At 45.7% G+C, this 18,896-nt stretch overlaps 1 protein-coding gene across 9 annotated transcripts in view; it reads right to left on the reverse strand.

The window, feature by feature from the left end:
• CHEK2 (checkpoint kinase 2) overlaps positions 1-18,896 on the reverse strand; it is a 59,664-nt gene that overhangs the window by 22,349 nt on the left and 18,419 nt on the right. For all 9 annotated transcript variants that reach the window (XR_014714283.1, XR_014714284.1, XM_084649558.1 and 6 more), the window contains 3 exons: positions 5,951-6,041; positions 1,702-1,810; positions 90-143 (listed from right to left, as the gene is read on the reverse strand). Coding sequence is in view for 7 of the 9 variants with exons in the window: in XM_084649558.1 (XP_084505684.1) it covers positions 90-143; positions 1,702-1,810; positions 5,951-6,041 (254 nt within the window). In the remaining 2 variants the exon portion in view is untranslated. The remainder of the gene's footprint in view (positions 1-89; positions 144-1,701; positions 1,811-5,950; positions 6,042-18,896) is intronic.

Below are 18,896 nucleotides of genomic sequence, written 5' to 3' on the forward strand. Positions count from 1 at the left end.
CAGACTATAGAAACCTCAAAAGAAGATGAGCAAGCAAGAAAATCAGAATATACATTAAAAGATAAATCAGATTTTAAGACTATACTCACATGATTTATTTTCTTCAAAATCTCAATTTCTGTATTAACATTAAAAGCTGGATCCTATTTAAAGAGAAATGAAGTGTCAGAGAGAACAAGCAGTAATACTGTTTATAAATGGACTTTTGCAGCAATGTACCTATGAAAACACAACATACATTTGCTCCATCCTAATAATTTTAAGGTGGCTACAATGTAAATAGCAGAGCTCATCAGAAAAAAAAAAATCTCCTGCAGAAAATTTCAACAAAAATGGAAAAAGAATTCCTTAACTTGAAATCTTCCATGGGAAATTTTGATGTATTTGACGAAAAAACAAAAAATTTAACATTTTGGCCCCAAACTAAAACAAATTTATTCTGAAATGCTGCCACAGTACATCTCATGGGAGTTATAGTTCAGGTGCCTAAGGCTCCCATTCTCCTGTGTGGTTGGGCTCCCTGGTTAGACTACATCTTTCACAATGCAACACGGTCTCACCTCTTGGTACATCATGGGAGATATAGTCCACTGAGTTCTTCTTTGTACATACCCCATAATCAAGGAGCCCTTAACAAGTAAACGACCAAGGTTTATATAAAGAAAAATGTAACTATAAATGCAACAGAAACAAAAAAAAGAAAAGGAGTACTTGTGGCACCTCAGAGACTAACCAATTTATTTGAGCATAAGCGTTCGTAAGCTCCAGCTCACTTCATCGGATGCATTCAGTGGAAAATACAGTGGGGAGATTTATATACATAGAGAACACGAAACAATGGGTGTTACCATACACACTGTAACAAGAGTGATCAGGTAAGGTGAGCTATTACCAGCAGGAGAGCGGGGGGGGGGGGGGAGGAGAGAGTGGGGAATAAACATGGTAGCTAACTGGCTATTCTCGTACCAGAGAAATGTTTCCAGAATAGCATAATTGTACAAAACTTATTGTCAAGATGCAAATACAAAAGGTATCTTCTTGGCTAGTAAGATAATAAGCACCTGGAAACATTAACAAAGCGAGGAAGGAAACTGACAGCTGTTGCTGGTCTGAGATGCACCGCGTAAGGGAGAGAGGGATGAAATAATTAGCCTGAAAGGAACTGCAGGCACAGAACTCTGGAAGTGGAATTTTTTTTTCCAATCCCCCTCTTCTGACACTTTCAGGATTTGGGCCTACCAGAGCGAAAGATCCTTAGACCTGTGCATATTTCCTGTAACATTTATCGTGGAGTTAACTGGAGCTTTTCTTGATTGTCTAAATAAGCTTTGATTTAAAATACTTTTGGATCTCAGGCTGTTTCTGGAAAAACTCACTATAGTCTGTCCCAACAAGATGTGAAGGATCCTTCCATCTCAGAGGAGAGGTAACAAAAGGAGTCTGCCTCTAGCCATATTTAACACCAAGACCATTTGCCCTAGACTATTAACTAATCTTAATTGTTTAATACATTTAATTTCTTACAAATGCTGTGGTTTGATTTATTTTTTTAAATATAAATATACACAAAACTTCACACATTACAAAAATACATCTGAATCCAGAAAACCTTAAATTATAGCAATAAACATTTATAATGTTCACAAAGGACTACCAAATACTTCAGAATCACTACAAGATAGCTGAAAAATAGATACTTACTGTGTCACTCACAGCGCTAGTTATAAATCTCCGTTTATTGATTATCTTTACAGCAACTTTGTTACACGTGGTCCTCTCAAATGCCAATTTAACCTCTCCACAGGCACCACTAATATAAAAATTTAGTTATGTTAAAGCTTGCAAGCACTTTTCAATATGTTGGTGACAAATAAAAATAGATCAAACACAGAACGTGTTTGCTACTTGAGTATTACATGTGATTAGAATGCTGCTGTCTCCTAACCCACTGAATGCAGCTGACTGGGTGTGCAGTATTTAGACACATCGGTAGTAGGCACATTAGATTAGGATAGATGCTGGTAGCCACCAATATTCTAATATAGAAATCAAATTACAACCAAAACTCCAAACTGAAAGCTATTAAGAGAATACAGAGGACAAGCACTGTTGGCATTTCAGCTGCACAAATGGCTAAAAACACAACAACAAACTCTCAAAATGTATCTCTACGGTTTTGACTTAAGCTCACAAAGCCCACCCAGCCCCCATTAATATAGCCCAGTGGCAAAAGGACATTATAATACATAAAGTCCTGCACCATAAGGTTGCACAACACTGAGCAATACATATAGCAACACATTTATTTTTGATTATGAGATTATATGAGGAAATCCGTACAAATCCACTCAGATTTCTGTTTTCACTTTGCTGCTCTTCTATGACCTACAAAGGCTTTGGGGGAAAATTCCACTTTAAAGGCATTTTATATTAAAAGAAATCAGGTCACCATTTCTCTCTTTTTTACTTGAGGACCCAAACAGTGATGTCCCGCAAGGGGTTACACTCTGACCTTCAGTTCTTCCCCCTGCTTGCAACCATGGGGTAGAAGAGGGATACTGATTCAGAAAGTAACTTGACTGCCAGCAAACTATTTCAAACCTGACTTTCTGTTCCTAAAAAAACAGTTATCTACCTTTCGTAACTATGAGAAATGTTGCTCATGTCTCTTCCATTCTAGGTGTGTGCGCACTCATGTGTGCAGTTGTAGGAGATTTTTGCCTTAGCGGCTTCTGTAGGGCCAGCCGTGGCATGCTCTGGAGAGCTGCGCTCATGCGTTGGTATAACCGGCGCCGCCAGCCCTATGCCCTTTCAGTTCCTAATTGCCGACAACTCTGCCAGAGAGACAGGAGGTGCCTGCTGGGGATATAGACCGAGACCAGCCACGCTTGCAGAGGCTGAAGATGAAGTCGAGCAGGAATGACCATGTACATGCACGCGGCCATGTGGCCCATCAATCGCAGGCAGGTGGGGGCCATGGTGAGCGGATGGCTCCTTACATGAAAAATCAGGTCCAACATGGCCTGAAAACGTGTTTCCAGGAGAAAGGCCCTGGCCCACGTGCAGTCAAGAACCGCTCCAATAAACTCTATGTGTTGAACTGGTGTTAGTGTGTGCCGTTGCACCCCATAATGCTTTATAGAAATATGCTTATGAATGTAAATATGATAAATGGAATGTTTTATGCTACATTCGCCATGTAACGTATCTTTTCAAAGGTTATGTTCTACTGAATGTATTCATCCTATTCGTATACATGTATCATTTTTATATCTGAAGTTATGAGTGTTGGCTCTATGCTTGTATTTAAAGCGTTCGCTGTAGGAAGCACCTAAGGCAAATCTGGTCAACATAGTGGGAAGGGGTTATTCAAGTAATTGGGAGTACTTGGCTAACAATGGACCTTGACAGACGCCAATGCACATCTGAGCTTTCCTGGGAACATTCAAACTAGCATGTGGACAATGGCATTGGTCTGTAAAGAACTGAGTCAAGCATGGACATGTGACTTGCCCATGTGACTCCGAAACTCCATCATGTAGCTGTAATTCTACACAGGGGGATAGAGGAGTTTCTACCCACAAGAGAGAGATTACATAAACCCCTGGGAAACCCCTCCATTTTATCTTCAGCTGGCTCAAAAGATAGCCTCTCCACCCCAAAGGATAACTGAAAGAAACTGGAACAAAGGACAGTAGCTAGGGGGCTATGAGTGATTGCTGGACCCAGACTAGAAGGCAGCCAGTCTGTCAAAGAAGCTTATTGGAACATCTCTGAGGGTGAGATTTATTTTAATTTAGTTTCCTACTGTATTAGGCTTAGATTTGCGTGTTTTATTTTATTTTGTTTGGTAATTTACTTTGTTCTGTCTGTTATTACTTGGAACCAAACCCTGCAGGAGGGATTCCTGAAACTTTTTGAGGCCGTCCAAAAGATTAAAATTATATCTGCCCAACAGTACTTGATTCATCACCCGAAATTGTAAGCTGGTAGTCAAATAAATTTTTCTCCCAAAGAGATCAAGCTTTTTGGACTCTTTGTTCTTGGGTGTCGAGGAGGTGTGACCCTGCTTGTGATCCTTTGGCCAGAACAAGATACTTCTTTTCACCCCCTAACAACTACACTTAACTACTTCTTAACTAACACTATACAAACTATTTATAAAAGGCCCTAAGGCACAAAGTTTGTAGGAGAAAAAAACACCAGCTCTTGTTAAGCAAGAAAGGCACTCTGACTAACCACCACGGGCAATAAGAAGGAACTGAGAAGGAGTAGGACAGACAACGCCTGATATACCGCTGCATGAATGCGGCATTCCAGAAGGCGTCACAATTGGCCCTACGGATACCGCTAAGGCAAAAATCTCCAATGACCACGCACGTGGTCATGCACATAGCTAGAATGGAATCGACATGAGCAAGCACTCGAAGAACTGTGAGTACCCAATCATATATCTGAGTTTCACAATTAAAAGTATATTTTAAACCCAAGTCAATTAGAAGCATGAGGACCAAACCCAGCTGTTTTAAGGAAAATAGGTCTACCTGTGTGCCATAATTCAGAGTTCCAGTTTTAACTGTTTTCATCATTCAGAGCTGAAACCAGCCAACGGGCAGGTATAATCCCAGCAATCCGAGGAGCCCGTACTCTGATGGCCCAGCAGCAGAATAAGAGATGTCAAAGCCATGTAGATTGGGAATGAATGAACAAATCTGCTAAATTTCAGATTTACCACGAGTGCTGTTAGCTACCTATTTCACCCTTGGACATTCAGAACAGAAGACTTATTTTACAGACAGCGTTGGGAACTTACTTTCAGGGGTACCATATTTCAAATAGGCAGTAACTAACCACTTACAAGACAGGCAACTGCAAAAAGGACTTTGCATTAAGGAGTAAAAACACTTTGCAGTGAAAAATTAATTTGTCCTATTAACACCTCAGAAAAATTCTACGAGCGAGAACACTACAGAATGTAAACTACTGTCCATCACTGATGCTAAAATTTTTCAAATACTCTCCGCAAAACAAACTTCTTCAACAAGGCCTTCAAATCCTACCTCCTCCTTTTAACAGCTTTATTTGCATACACAAGTGCTCCCTGGAAAGCAGAAGGAAACTACAGTGAAGGACAGATTAAAAAAAAAAATCAAAATCACCTCAGTAACCACATTATCTTGTCTTCAGTTTCTCCCCACACACATATTTAGCCAGTGCTTGCCCATTTCCTTCATACACTAACCTTAATGTAAACACAGTGGGACACAGGTCCACACCCAGATTCTCTCCTGCACAGAGACACTCCCTGAGCTGAGTGCATTAGGAAGCAAGTTACACCTCCTTGATTCTCACAGTATATTATTAATTTATTAGAAAGTCAGAGGGACCATTGTGATCACATAGTCTGACTCCCCTGTATAATTGTATTAGCATCCAGGTTTATAATATATAGCATAATACCTCCTGCCTAAGCACCAGCATTGATCTACTAATCTAAGTCAGAGCATTTTAGAGGCTATGCTAACCAGCTATGATCTCCTCTAATGGAAAATACACAAGTTGTGAATTGACATAATTCAGGTGTGCTCCACCCAACTCCTGCCCATTTTGCCAGGATATGGTGGGGCTCCTGGCAAAGGAGACACTTACACTGATATATGCCAGGTGAAAACTGCCCTACACTGAGCAAATTCTCAGCTGGCCAGTTAAGGCCAGATTTCACCTAAGTGGCAAAAAGTGGCAGGAGGAGGATGAGAGAATCTGGACCTTCGTCTTTTATTAGTCTGTAAAGCACCATGTTTTTGTTTCTATTACCACAGTGCCTAGGATAGCATTATTGAAACAGTACTAAAATAATAGCAAATAGTTAATACTAGTTACAGTTCCAATACCATTCACACAGAACTAAAGGAAAATAAGTCCTAAGTATTTTAGTAAGTATGGTGCTTACCTTCCCAAAGTCTTTGACATGATATATTTCTCTCTGAATTCTCTGGGATACCCCGTCTGATCATCCACCATAAGATCAGAAAATACAAACACTGGGAAGATGAGTGGAGATAATTTTTGTTACTAACTCTAAAGATTTTGTTATAAGGAGTGACTACTATTCCTAAATTTTAATATTCAACAATTAAGAGAGTGCTATACGTTAGAAGTAAACATATAACCGAAACAAAAAATTATATTAAAAAACGGGTACCTACCTTTTTGAAACTGTTGTTGTCTAAGATGTGTCACACATGTACATTCCACCGTAGATACATGCATGCCCCATGCACAGATGTTGGAGATTTTTGTCCCTCAGTGGCACCAGTCAGAGTTGCTGGAGCGCCCTCTGTCGCCACACGCTACTGCATGCTGGTATAAAAGGGCAGAGCCACCCCAACCCCTCTCAGTTCCTTCATACTGGACAGACTCCAATGTGGAATGCACATATGCAACCCATCTCAAAGAGCAACAGTGACCGAACAGTAAGTAATATTTTTTTTTCTTCGAGTGATTACACACGTCCATTCCACTATAGGTAACACAATCAAACACACATGGAGGTGGGTTCGGAGTCTACCTGAACAGAGATTGTAAGACCATCCATCCAAAAATGGCATAGTCTCTGGACTGACAGGAAATGGCATAATCAGAAGTAAAAGTGTGGACTGAAGACCAAGAGGCTGCTTTACAAATGTCTACAATCTGCACTTGCATCAAGAAAGCTGCAGAAGGTGCCTGCGCTTTGGTAGAATGCGCCAAATACACTAGTGGAGGGATTGTATTAGCCAGTAGGTAGCATAAACAAATACATGAAGAGATCCAAAATGGGATTTTCTGAGCAGAAACTGGTTAGCCCTTAGCTCTGTTTGCAACTGCTACAAACCACTGCATATAGGATCTAAAAGATTTAGTCCAGTCCAGGTAGAAAGCTAAAGCCCTTCTTGCATCCAAGGAGTGAAGCTTTCCCTCATTCCTATGTGCATGGAGTTTTGGAAGGAACATGGGCAAGCAGATTGCTTGGTTAACATGAAAATTAGAGACTACTTTCGTGAGAAGTTTTGGATGAGGATAGAGATATATCTTCTCCTTATGGAAAACCATAGGGGGGCTCTGACACCTGAGCTCTCAACCCTCCCACCCTTCTGGCTGAGTTAATTGCCACAAGAAATGCTACCTTCATGGAAAGCTGAAAGAGGGAGCAAGCTGCCAGGGGCTCAAAGTGGGATTCCCAATGAATTTTGCTAGAATTAAGTTCAGATCCCAAGGAAGGATGTGGTCTTGAATGGGGAGGTATAATCTGACCAAGCACCGTAGGAATTGTGTGATGATGGTGTGTGAACAAGGGATCTATCATCCACCAAGACATTGAGGGCTGAATTAGCCACTAGATGCATCTTTACTGAGCTAATAGCAAACTCTGTAGTAGACAGAGTAGTAAACAGTCCAGCATGAGGCCTAAGGGTGCCCGCTAGGGAAATGCGCCTTTCGCACAACACTAGGTGGAGAAGTGCTTCCACTTCACACCAGGAAAGTGCTCTTAGTTGAGGGTTTTATGCTATTCAACAGCACTTTCTGAATATCGTTTGAGAAGGACTTTTTAAAGGGTGTCAGCCATAAAAGCATCCATCGTGCTGAATTGGGATGAAGCAAGCACTCATGGTCCTGGGAAATTACATCTGGATCCAATGGGCAGTCTGACCAAAAATGATATCAGGGTCAAGTACCAGTATTAATAAGGAAACGCTGGTGCTATAAGGAAGAGGTGAGCATGGTCTTGTTTCACTTTAAGAGGTCTCGGAAAGGAAAGGAAAGGAAAGGAAAAGGAAAAGGAATCAGAGGGAAAGCACACAGGAAAGACTTCTTCCAGGACAGAAGAAAAGCATCTGCCAACAAGCCTGGGCTGAGTCTCCCTTGGGAACAGAGCTGCTGACATTCCCTGTTCACTTGGGAGTCCCCCAGAGTTGGAAGATGGACCTGACCACATATGCATGTAGTGACCACTGATGCTGATTGCAGAAGGATCTGCTCAGCTAATCTGCTAACGTGGTCTGTTTCTCTGGAAGGTAATAAGCTCTGAAATGAACTAAGTTGTCTATACAGAAGTCTCTGAGGCAAACTACTTCCTGCCCCTCCTGTTTACATGAACATGACCCATCAAACAGCCAGAATTAATTTTTTTCCCCCACTATGTGGGGGAGGGAGGCCACACAGGCTAAACGTACCACTCATAACACCCTGATGTTTATGAGAGTCTCCAAATCTTGAAATGATCAAAGACCTTAAGTCTGCAGGGACCCCCATATGAGCTCCCCAACCCAGAAGAGACACATCTGTGATGAGAATGAGAATTGGTAGTGGGGGAAGAAAGGGAATCCCCCACCCAAACTTTTAGAGGGTCCACCCACCAATCTAGAGATGACAAAACTAATGTTGGCATTCAAACCATTTTCTCTAAATGGTGGCAACTTGGGGAATGCACTGATGCTAGCCATGCCTGCAGCTTTCTGAGGTGTAATCTGGCATGCTAAACTACATAGGTATATGGTGCCATCTGACCGAGAAGACTGAGGCAGTGGTGTACTGCTGTGGAAGGAAAAGGCCTGGGTAGAGACCGTCAAATCGTGGAAGTCAACAAATGGCTATGCAGGTGGTGTTGGAGAGAAGGCTTTGGATTCTTTGACCATGGGATGGTGTTCCAAGGAGGAGGAGTGCAAGGCAGAGACGGGCTCCACCTAACAAAGAGAGGGAAGAGCATCTTCGCAAGCAGACTGGCTAACCTAGTGAGGAGGGCTTTAAACTAAGTTCACCGGGGGAAGGAAACCAAAGCCCCGAGGTAAGTGGGGAAATGGGATACTGAGAGGAAACACGAGCAGAAGTGCACGAGAGGGGAGGGCTCCTGCCTCATACTGAGAAAGAGGGACAATCAGCGACTTATCTCAAGTCATAGAATCACAGAACAACAGGGTTGGAAGGGACCTAAGGAGGTCATCTAGTCCAACCCCCTGCTCAAAGCAGGACCAATCCCCAATTAAATCATCCCAGCCAGGGCTTTGTCAAGCCTGACCTTAAAAACTTCTAAGGAAGGAGATTCTACCACCTCCCTAGGTAATGCATTCCAGTGTTTCACCACCCTCCTAGTGAAAAAGTTTTTCCTAATATCCAACCTAAACCTCCACTGCAACTTGAGACCATTACTCCTTGTCCTGTCCTCTTCTACCACTGAGAATAGTCTAGAACCATCCTCTCTGGAACCACCTCTCAGGTAGCTGAAAGCAGCTATCAAATCCCCCCTCATTCTTCTCTTCTGCAGACTAAACAATCTCAGTTCCCTCAGCCTCTCCTCATAAGTCATGTGTTCCAGACCCCTAATCATTTTTGTTGCCCTTCGCTGGACTCTTTCCAATTTATCCACATCCTTCTTGTAGTGTGGGGCCCAAAACTGGACACAGTACTCCAGATGAGGCCTCACCCATGTCGAATAGAGGGGAACGATCACGTCCCTCGATCTGCTCGCTATGCCCCTACTTATACATCCCAAAATGCCATTGGCCTTCTTGGCAACAAGGGCACACTGCTGACTCATATCCAGTTTCTCGTCCACTGTCACCCCTAGGTCCTTTTCTGCAGAACTGCTGCCTAGCCATTCGGTCCCTAGTCTGCAGCTGTGCATTGGGTTCTTCCGTCCTAAGTGCAGGACCCTGCACTTACCCTTATTGAACCTCATCAGATTTCTTTTGACCCAATCCTCCAATTTGTCTAGGTCCCTCTGTATCCTATCCCTGCCCTCCAGCGTATCTACCACTCCTCCTAGTTCAGTATCATCCGCAAATTTGCTGAGGGTGCAATCCACACCATCCTCCAGATCATTTATGAAGATATTGAACAAAACCGGCCCCAGGACCTACCCCTGGGGCACTCCACTTGACACCGGCTGCCAACTAGACATGGAGCCATTGATCACTACCCATTGAGCCCGACAATCTAGCCAATTTTCTACCCGCCTTATAGTGCATTCATCCAGCCCATACTTCTTTAACTTGCTGACAAAAATACTGTGGGAGACGGTGTCAAAAGCTTTGCTAAAGTCAAGAAACAATACATCCACTGCTTTCCCTTCATCCACAGAACCAGTAATGTCATCATAGAAGGCGATTAGATTAGTCAGGCATGACCTTCCCTTGGTGAATCCATGCTGACTGTTCCTGATCACTTTCCTCTCATGTAAGTGCTTCAGGATTGATTCTTTGAGGACCTGCTCCATGATTTTTCCGGGGACTGAGGTGAGGCTGACTGGCCTGTAGTTCCCAGGATCCTCCTTCTTCCCTTTTTTAAAGATTGGCACCACATTAGCCTTTTTCCAGTCATCCGGGACTTCCCCCGTTCGCCACGAGTTTTCAAAGATAATGGCCAATGGCTCTGCAATCACAGCCGCCAATTCCTTTAGCTCTCTCGGATGCAACTCGTCCGGACCCATGGACTTGTGCACGTCCAGCTTTTCTAAATAGTCCCTAACCACCTCTTTCTCCACAGAGGGCTGGCCATCTATTCCCCATGTTGTGATGCCCAGAGCAGCAGTCTGGGAGCTGACCTTGTTAGTGAAGACAGAGGCAAAAAAAGCATTGAGTACATTAGCTTTTTCCACATCCTCTGTCACTAGGTTGCCTCCCTCGTTCATTAAGGGGCCCACACTTTCCTTGGCTTTCTTCTTGTTGCCAACATACCTGAAGAAACCCTTCTTGTTACTCTTGACATCTCTCGCTAGCTGCAGCTCCAGGTGCGATTTGGCCCTCCTGATTTCATTCCTACATGCCCGAGCAATATTTTTATACTCTTCCCTGGTCATATGTCCAACCTTCCACTTCTTGTAAGCTTCTTTTTTATGTTTAAGATCCGCTAGGATTTCACCGTTAAGCCAAGCTGGTCGCCTGCCATATTTACTATTCTTTCGACACATCGGGATGGTTTGTCTCTGTAACCTCAACAGGGATTCCTTGAAATACAGCCAGCTCTCCTGGACTCCTTTCTCCTTCATGTTAGTCCCCCAGGGGATCCTACCCATCCGTTCCCTGAGGGAGTCGAAGTCTGCTTTCCTTAAGTCCAGGGTCCGTATCCTGCTGCTTACCTTTCTTCCCTGTGTCAGGATCCTGAACACAACCAACTCATGGTCACTGCCTCCCACATTCCCATCCACTTTTGCTTCCCCTACTAATTCTTCCCGGTTTGTGAGCAGCAGGTCAAGAAAAGCTCCCCCCCTAGTTGGCTCCTCTAGCACTTGCACCAGGAAATTGTCCCTTACGCTTTCCAAAAACTTCCTGGATTGTCTATGCACCGCTGTATTGCTCTCCCAGCAGGTATCAGGAAAATTAAAATCACCCATGAGAACCAGGGTGTGCGATCTAGTAGCTTCTGCAAGCTGCCCGAAGAAAGCCTCATCCACCTCATCCCCCTGGTCCGGTGGTCTATAGCAGACTCCCACCACTACATCACTCTTGTTGCTCACACTTCTAAACTTAATCCAGAGACACTCAGGTTTTTCTGCAGTTTCATACCGGAGCTCTGAGCAGTCAAACTGCTCCCTTACATACAGTGCTATATACAAATGCAAGAAGCCTGGGAAACAAGCAGGGAGAACTGGAAGTCCTGGCACAGTCAAGGAATTATGATGTGATTGGACTTGGTGATGTGAACAGAGGATTGGTGGGATAACTCACATGACTGGACTACTGTCATGGATGGATATAAACTGTTCAGGAAGGACAGGCAGGGCAGAAAAGGTGGGGGAGTTGCATTGTATGTAAGGGAGCAGTATGACTGATCAGAGCTCAAGTATGAAACTGCAGAAAAACCTGAGAGTCTCTGGATTAAGTTTAGAAGTGTGAGCAACAAGGGTGATGTCTTGGTGGGAGTCTACTATAGACCACCAGACCAGGGGGATGAGGTGGACGAGGCGTTCTTCCGGCAACTCACAGAAGTTACTAGATCGCAGGCCCTGGTTCTCATGGGAGACTTCAAATCACCCTGATATCTGCTGGGAGAGCAACACAGCGGTGCACAGACAATCCAGGAAGTTTTTGGAAAGGGTAGGGGACAATTTCCTGGTGCAAGTGCTGGAGGAACCAACTAGGGGCAGAGCTCTTCTTGACCTGCTGCTCACAAACCGGGAAGAATTAGTAGGGGAAGCAAAAGTGGATGGGAACCTGGGAGGCAGTGACCATAAGATGGTCGAGTTCAGGATCCTGACACAGGGAAGAAAGGAGAGCAGCAGAATACGGACCCTGGACTTCAGAAAAGCAGACTTGGACTCCCTTAGGGAATTGATGGGCAGCATCCCCTGGAAGAATAACATGAGGGGGAAAGGAGTCCAGGAGAGCTGGCTGTATTTTAAAGAATCCTTATTGAGGTTACAGGGACTAACCATCCCGATGTGTCGAAAGAATAGTAAATATGGCAGACGACCAGCTTGGCTTAACAGTGAAATTCCTGCTGATCTTGAACACAAAAAAGAAGCTTACAAGAAGTGCAAGATTGGACAAATGACCAGAGAAGAGTATAAAAATATTGCTCGGGCATGCAGGAGTGAAATCAGGAAGGCCAAATCACACCTGGAGTTGCAGGTAGCAAGAGATGTTAAGAGTAACATGAAGGGTTTCTTCAGGTATGTTAGCAACAAGAAGAAAGTCAAGGAAAGTGTGGGCCGCTTACTGAATGAGGGAGGCAACCTAGTGACAGAGGATGTGGAAAAAGCTAATGTACTCAATGCTTTTTTTGCCTCTGTCTTCACAAACAAGATCAGCTCCCCGACTACTGCACTGGGCAGCACAGCATGGGGAGGAGGTGACCAGCCCTCTGTGGAGAAAGAAGCGGTTCGGGACTATTTAGAAAAACTGGACGAGCACAAGTCCATGGGGCCGGATGCGCTGCATCCGAGAGTGCTAAAGGAGTTGGCGGATGTGACTGCAGAGCCATTGGCCATTATCTTTGAAAACTCATGGCCATCGGGTGAAGTCCCGGACGACTGGAAAAAGGCTAATGCAGTGCCCATCTTTAAAAAAAAGAAGAAGGAGGATCCTGAGAACTACAGGCCAGTCAGCCTCACCTCAGTTCCTGGAAAAATCATGGAGCAGGTCCTCAAGGAATCAATTCTGAAGCACTTAGAGGAGAGGAAAGTGATCAGGAACAGTCAGCATGGATTAACCAAGGGTAAATCATGCCTGACTAATCTAATTACCTTCTATGAAGAGATAACTAGCTCTGTGGATGAGGGGAAAGCAGTGGACATGTTGTTCCTTGACTTTAGCAAAGCTTTTGACACTGTCTCCCACAGTATTCTTGCCAGCAAGTTAAAGAAATATGGGCTGGATGAATGAACTATAAGGCGGATAGAAAGTTGGTTAGATTGTCGGGCTCAACGGGTAGTGATCAATGGCTCCATGTCTAGTTGGCAGCCGGAATCAAGTGGAGTGCCCCAAGGGTCGGTCCTGGAGCCAGTTTTGTTCAATATCTTCATAAATGATCTGGAGGATGGTGTGGATTGCACTCTCAGCAAGTTTGCAGATGACACTAAAGTGGGAGGAGAGGTAGATATGTTGGAGGGTAGGGGTAGGATACAGAGGGACCTAGACAAATTGGAGGATTGGGCCAAAAGAAATCTGATGAGGTTCAACAAGAACAAGTGCAGAGTCCTGCACTTAGAACGGAAGAATCCCATGCACCGCTACAGACTAGGCACTGAAGTGCTAGGCAGCAGTTCTGCAGAAAAGGACCTGGGGTTACAGTGGACAAGAAGCTGGATATGAGTCAGCAGTGTGCCTTTGTTGCCAAGAAGGCCAATGGCATTTTGGGATGTATAAGTAGGGGCATTGGCAGCAGATCGAGGGACGTGATCGTTCCCCTCTATTCGACATTGGTGAGGCCTCATCTGGAGTACTGTGTCCAGTTTTGGGCCCCACGCTACAAGAAGGATTTGGAAAATTTGGAAAACATCCAACAGAGGGCAACAAAAATTATTAGGGGGCTGCAGCACATGACTTATGAGGAGAGGCTGAGGGAACTGGGATTGTTTAGTCTGCGGAAGAGAAGAATGAGGGGGAATTTGATAGCTGCTTTCAACTACCTGAAAGGGGGTTCCAAAGAGGATGGATCTAGACTGTTCTCAGTGGTAGCGCATGACAGAACGAGGAGTAATGGTCTCAAGTTGCAGTGGGGGAGGTTTAGGTTGGATATTATGAAAAACTTTTTCACTAGAAGGGTGGTGAAACACTGGAATGCATTATCTGGGGAGGTGGTGGAATTTCCTTCCTTAGAAATTTTTAAGGTCAGGCTTGACAAAGCCCTGGCTGGGATGATTTAGTTGGGGATTGGTCCTGCTTTGAGCAGAGGGGTGGACTAGATGATCTCCTGAGGTCCCTTCCAACCCTGATATTCTACGATTCTATGACAGTGTATGCTGCCAGATATAGCACTAAGTCCCGTAAAGCTTCAAACCTAGCTTGTGGTAGAAAAACCTTCGCCTTTGTGGAGTCTAAGGGCACGTCTACACTAGCAAAGTTACAGCGCCAGCAGTTACAGAGCCGCTCAGAGAGAGCAGAAGGAAAATCACTGTTGCGCGTTCACACTGACAGCTGCCTCCGCAATAGCGTGTTCACACTTGCAGCACTTGCTGCGCTATTTGGAGTGGTGCACTCTGGGCAGCTATCCCACAGAGCACCTCTTTCTTTTTTGCCACTAAGACTTGTGAGAAGGCCGAGGGGGTCGCCAGGCATCCTGGGTCCAGTCCCAATGTCCCATGATGCATTGCTTTGCATCCCAGCAATCCCTGTGCTTCTGTCTGCATTTAGCACCATCTTTCAATAGTTTGTGTACTGCGCACCCTGCCCCGCCTCTTTCAGGTTGCAGGAACGGATCCCGAACTGCTGACCAGGATGCTGCTCGCTCTCACCAACACCTCACGAGTGGCAGTGGAGTTATTCCTTAAACTACAAAGGCGAGAGGAATGCGATGTTGATCTCACCACACGTAGTAGCAACGACACGAGATTGCTTGTGGCACGGAGGTACTGCCCACAGTGGAATGCCACTTTTGGGCTTGGGAAACAAGCACTGAGTGGTGGGATCACATCATGATGCACGTCTGGGATGACGAGCAGTGGCTGCAGAACTTTCACATGAGGAGAGCCACGTTCATGAGACTGTGTGATGAGTTCGCCCCAGCCCTGCAGCGCAAGGACACGAGAATGAGAGCTGCTCTGTTGTTGGAGAAGCACGTGGCGATTGCACTGTGGAAGCTGGCTACTCCCGACTGCTACCGATAGGTCACTAACCAATTCAGAGTGGGAAAGTCGACCGCTGGAGTCGTGTTGATGGAAGTGTGCAGGGCCATTAATCGCATCCTGCTCCAAAAGACCATGACTCTGGGCAACGTGCATGACATTGTGGATGGCTTTGCACAAATGGGCTTCCCTAACTGTGGAGAGGCGATAGATGGCAAGCACATTCAAATTCTGGCCCCAGACCACCTAGCCGCTGAGTACATTAATCGCAAGGGGTATTTCTCAATGGTTCTCCAGGCGCTTGTGGATCACCGTGGGCATTTCACGGACATTAATGCAGGCTGGTCTGGAAATGTCCAGGAAGCATGCATCTTTCAGAACACTGGCCTGTTTAAGAAGCTGCAAGCAAGGACTTTCTTCCTGGCCCAGAAGATCACTGTAGCAGAAGTCGAAATGCCCATCGTGATCCTGGGAGACCTCACCTACCCCATGAAGCCATACACAGGGAAACTTGACAGCAGCAAGGAGCAGTTCAACAACAAGCTGAGAAAGTGCAGAATGACTGGTGAGTGTGCATTTGGCCGTTTAAAAGCCCGCTGGTGCTGCCTGTATGGGAAGCTGAACATGGCCGATGACAATATTCCTATGCTTATAGCCACTTGCTGTATGGTCCATAATATTTGTGAAGGGAAGGGTGAAAGCTTCACTCAGGACTGCAGAGGCTCAGCGCCTGGAGGCTGAGTTTGAACAGCTGGAGACCAGGGCTATTAGAGGGGCACAGCGCAGGGCCATAAGGATCAGGGATGCCTTGAGGCAGCAATTTGAAGCTGAAAGCCACTAATAGAATCATAGAATCATAGTAATATTTGCTACTATGCTCGGGATTGCAGTGCTTGTAATGCTAGGAGGTGACTGGTGCACATGATGGGGGTTTAACATAATTGTGTGTTGCTTTGCAGTGCTCTTTTTGCTTTCACTTAATTGAATAAAGATTGCTTTCAAACCAACACAATTCTTTTATTAAAAGACAACCACCTGAGGAGAGAGTCAAAGGACAAAAATACATCAGCAGGGAGGGGGATAGGGGAACGGAAGGTTTCCAGAGGAGAGGCCCCGGGACGGCTACAGATTTGCGTATGTCCAGGGATCGTACCCAACCTTCTCCTTCACAGTAAAATACAGCACGTGCTGTACTTCAGCAGGGCCAAATTGCAGAGGGATGGGTGTTGAGGGTAGTGAGAATCCAACTGCTGGACTGAGGAGGGAGGAGTGGAATGCTGAAGGCAGAGAGTGGAGCCAGGAGGTTGATAACAGTGTGGTCGGGGGGGGGGGGGCGCATGGGAAAGAATTTTGTGACAGTGTCTGCAGGGGAGGGCGAGTGCGGAGCTGCTCAGTTCGAAGAGCAAGCATCGCCTGGAGCGTGTCCACTTGGCACGCCATAACATTTAAGAGCCACTCCGTGGCTTCTTTCTGGTGTGCTGCATTCTCCTTATGGTCCTCTTCTTGCTGTCCCACTACTCCTTCAATTCCTGTTTCTCAGAGGTGGAGTGCATCATAACCTCACAGAGAAAGTCCTCCTTAGTTCTTCATGGTCACTTTCTAATACTGCACAGCCGTTCTGCTGCCAATAAGGGGGGCTGGCCTCCCAAGGTAATCTCTGTGAAGTTTAAATGCAACATTTTACAGAAGCAGCATTGTTTGCAACACAGACAACGCTGATTCAGTGCTTTAAAACACAGTCAGTACTCTCACACCTGTCACTAACTGGCTGATCCCAAGCAAGCACACATAAGCCACAAGACCCCCAAAATGCTGAATAGCCGCTGGACCAGGGTGAATCACTCTTCCTGGACCCTGCTGAACACCGGGCACATGGCTCTTCGAGAGAGAGCTAGCACTGTAGGGGGGACTTGATCATCATTCAGCCCCACACTTTCCACAGTCTGTGTTAATTATGAAAGATATCTCACTGCTGAGGCTGAGCAAGGAATCAAGGGAGGGTCTTCTCCAAGCCTGCGGCTTCCACCCTGGCCCCTATGCGGCTTGCCTGTGTGCAGCTATGGTTCCCCCCCACCAGCGATCGCACAGTGATGCGGGAAAGTTACTGTTAATGGGGCAAGAAACAAAGCAGCTCTGCTGAGGAACCTGTGGCAGCGGATTGCCCAGTATCTCCATGAGAGTTTCCTGGAAGTATGTGAGGGAGATTTCAGTGAAGTGAGGAAGTCTATCAACAGCCTGTTCCGCCACGCAGAATAGGCATGCAGTGGGAGACAAGCCTGCTTTCTGCTACCCTCCTGCCCCCAACCAATCGCTTCAGTAATTCTCAAAATCAGATCCACTTACCAGCGGCCTCCTCTCCTGTTTGTGCTTCGCCAAGATCCGACTGCTGTGACTGGCTAGGCTCCTCCGGGGTAGAAAAGTGCTCCTGACTGCATGCATCTCTGGCATCGGAGCCTTCCCCCTTTGTCCAAGCACTATGGAGCCAGCAGCTCATGGGCGCAGCCTCCCACGCCTTGTGGTAGGTATTCCACAGCTCCTTCACTTTTACCCTACACTACAGTGTGTCCCGGCCATGGCCCCCTTCTATCATGCATCGTGAAATCTGTCTGTAGGTATCATAATTCCTACGGCTGGAGCGCAGCTGGGACTGCACAGCTTCCTCTCCCTAAATGCCGATGAGGTCCAGCAGCTCAGCATTGCTCCAAGCGGGGGATCACCTGGTGCGTGGAGGAGGAATGGCCACCTGGAAAGATGTGCGGAGACCACTGCACACATCACCAAACAAACAGGAAGGGGACTTTCAAATTTGCAAAGGAATGTACAGAGTGGGGATGACGATTGGTCACCTGAGGGCAGGGCAGTAGAGTTCAAACAGATAACCAGAGAGGTGAGAACAGGCATTGTGGAACACCTCCCGGAGGCCAATTGCAGCGCTGTAAATTGACCACCGTGTTTACACTGGCATTGCAGCGCTGTAGCCTCAGTGCAGAAAGCTCTACGCCTCTCATTGGGTTTTTTAAGAGCACTACAACTGTGCAGTTTCTGCGCACTAAATGGCTTGGCAGTGTGTACACCTCGGGAGTTACAGCACAGAAAGCCGCTTTACTGCGCAGAAACTTGCCAGTGTAGACGGGGCCTAAGACTTCTCCAATGAATTTTATTGTCTGTTCCAGTTTTAGGACTGATTTGTCTCGATTTACTAGGAGCCCAGTGCATCGAACATGGAGAGGATAGTTGATATGCTGGAAAGGACTTTAGCCTCAGACTGACCTCCAATCAACCAGTTGTCCAACCATGGGTACACATGGACACCTAAGTTTCACAGGTGAGCTGCTATGACTCCCATATACTTCGTGAACATTCGAGGAGCAGTTGACAGACCTAATGGAAGCACTGTGAACTGATAATAGCAGCCATTCTCCATGAATCTGAGATAATTCTCGTGGTGGTGGCATATTGTGACATGGAAATAAACATCCTTTAAGTAAGTTGAAGGCAGTGCACCAGTCCCGCCGCTCCAGGGAAGGAATAATTTAAGCTAGGGTAACCATGCGGAATTTTATTTTCTTCAGAAATTTGTTCAACTCCCTTAGGTCTAAAATAGGCCTGAGACCCTTTTTGTCTAGTGGATCAGGAA

This window comes from Lepidochelys olivacea (genome assembly GCF_965140295.1).
Source record: "Lepidochelys olivacea isolate rLepOli2 genome assembly, chromosome: 15".
Taxonomy (NCBI): domain Eukaryota; kingdom Metazoa; phylum Chordata; order Testudines; family Cheloniidae; genus Lepidochelys; species Lepidochelys olivacea.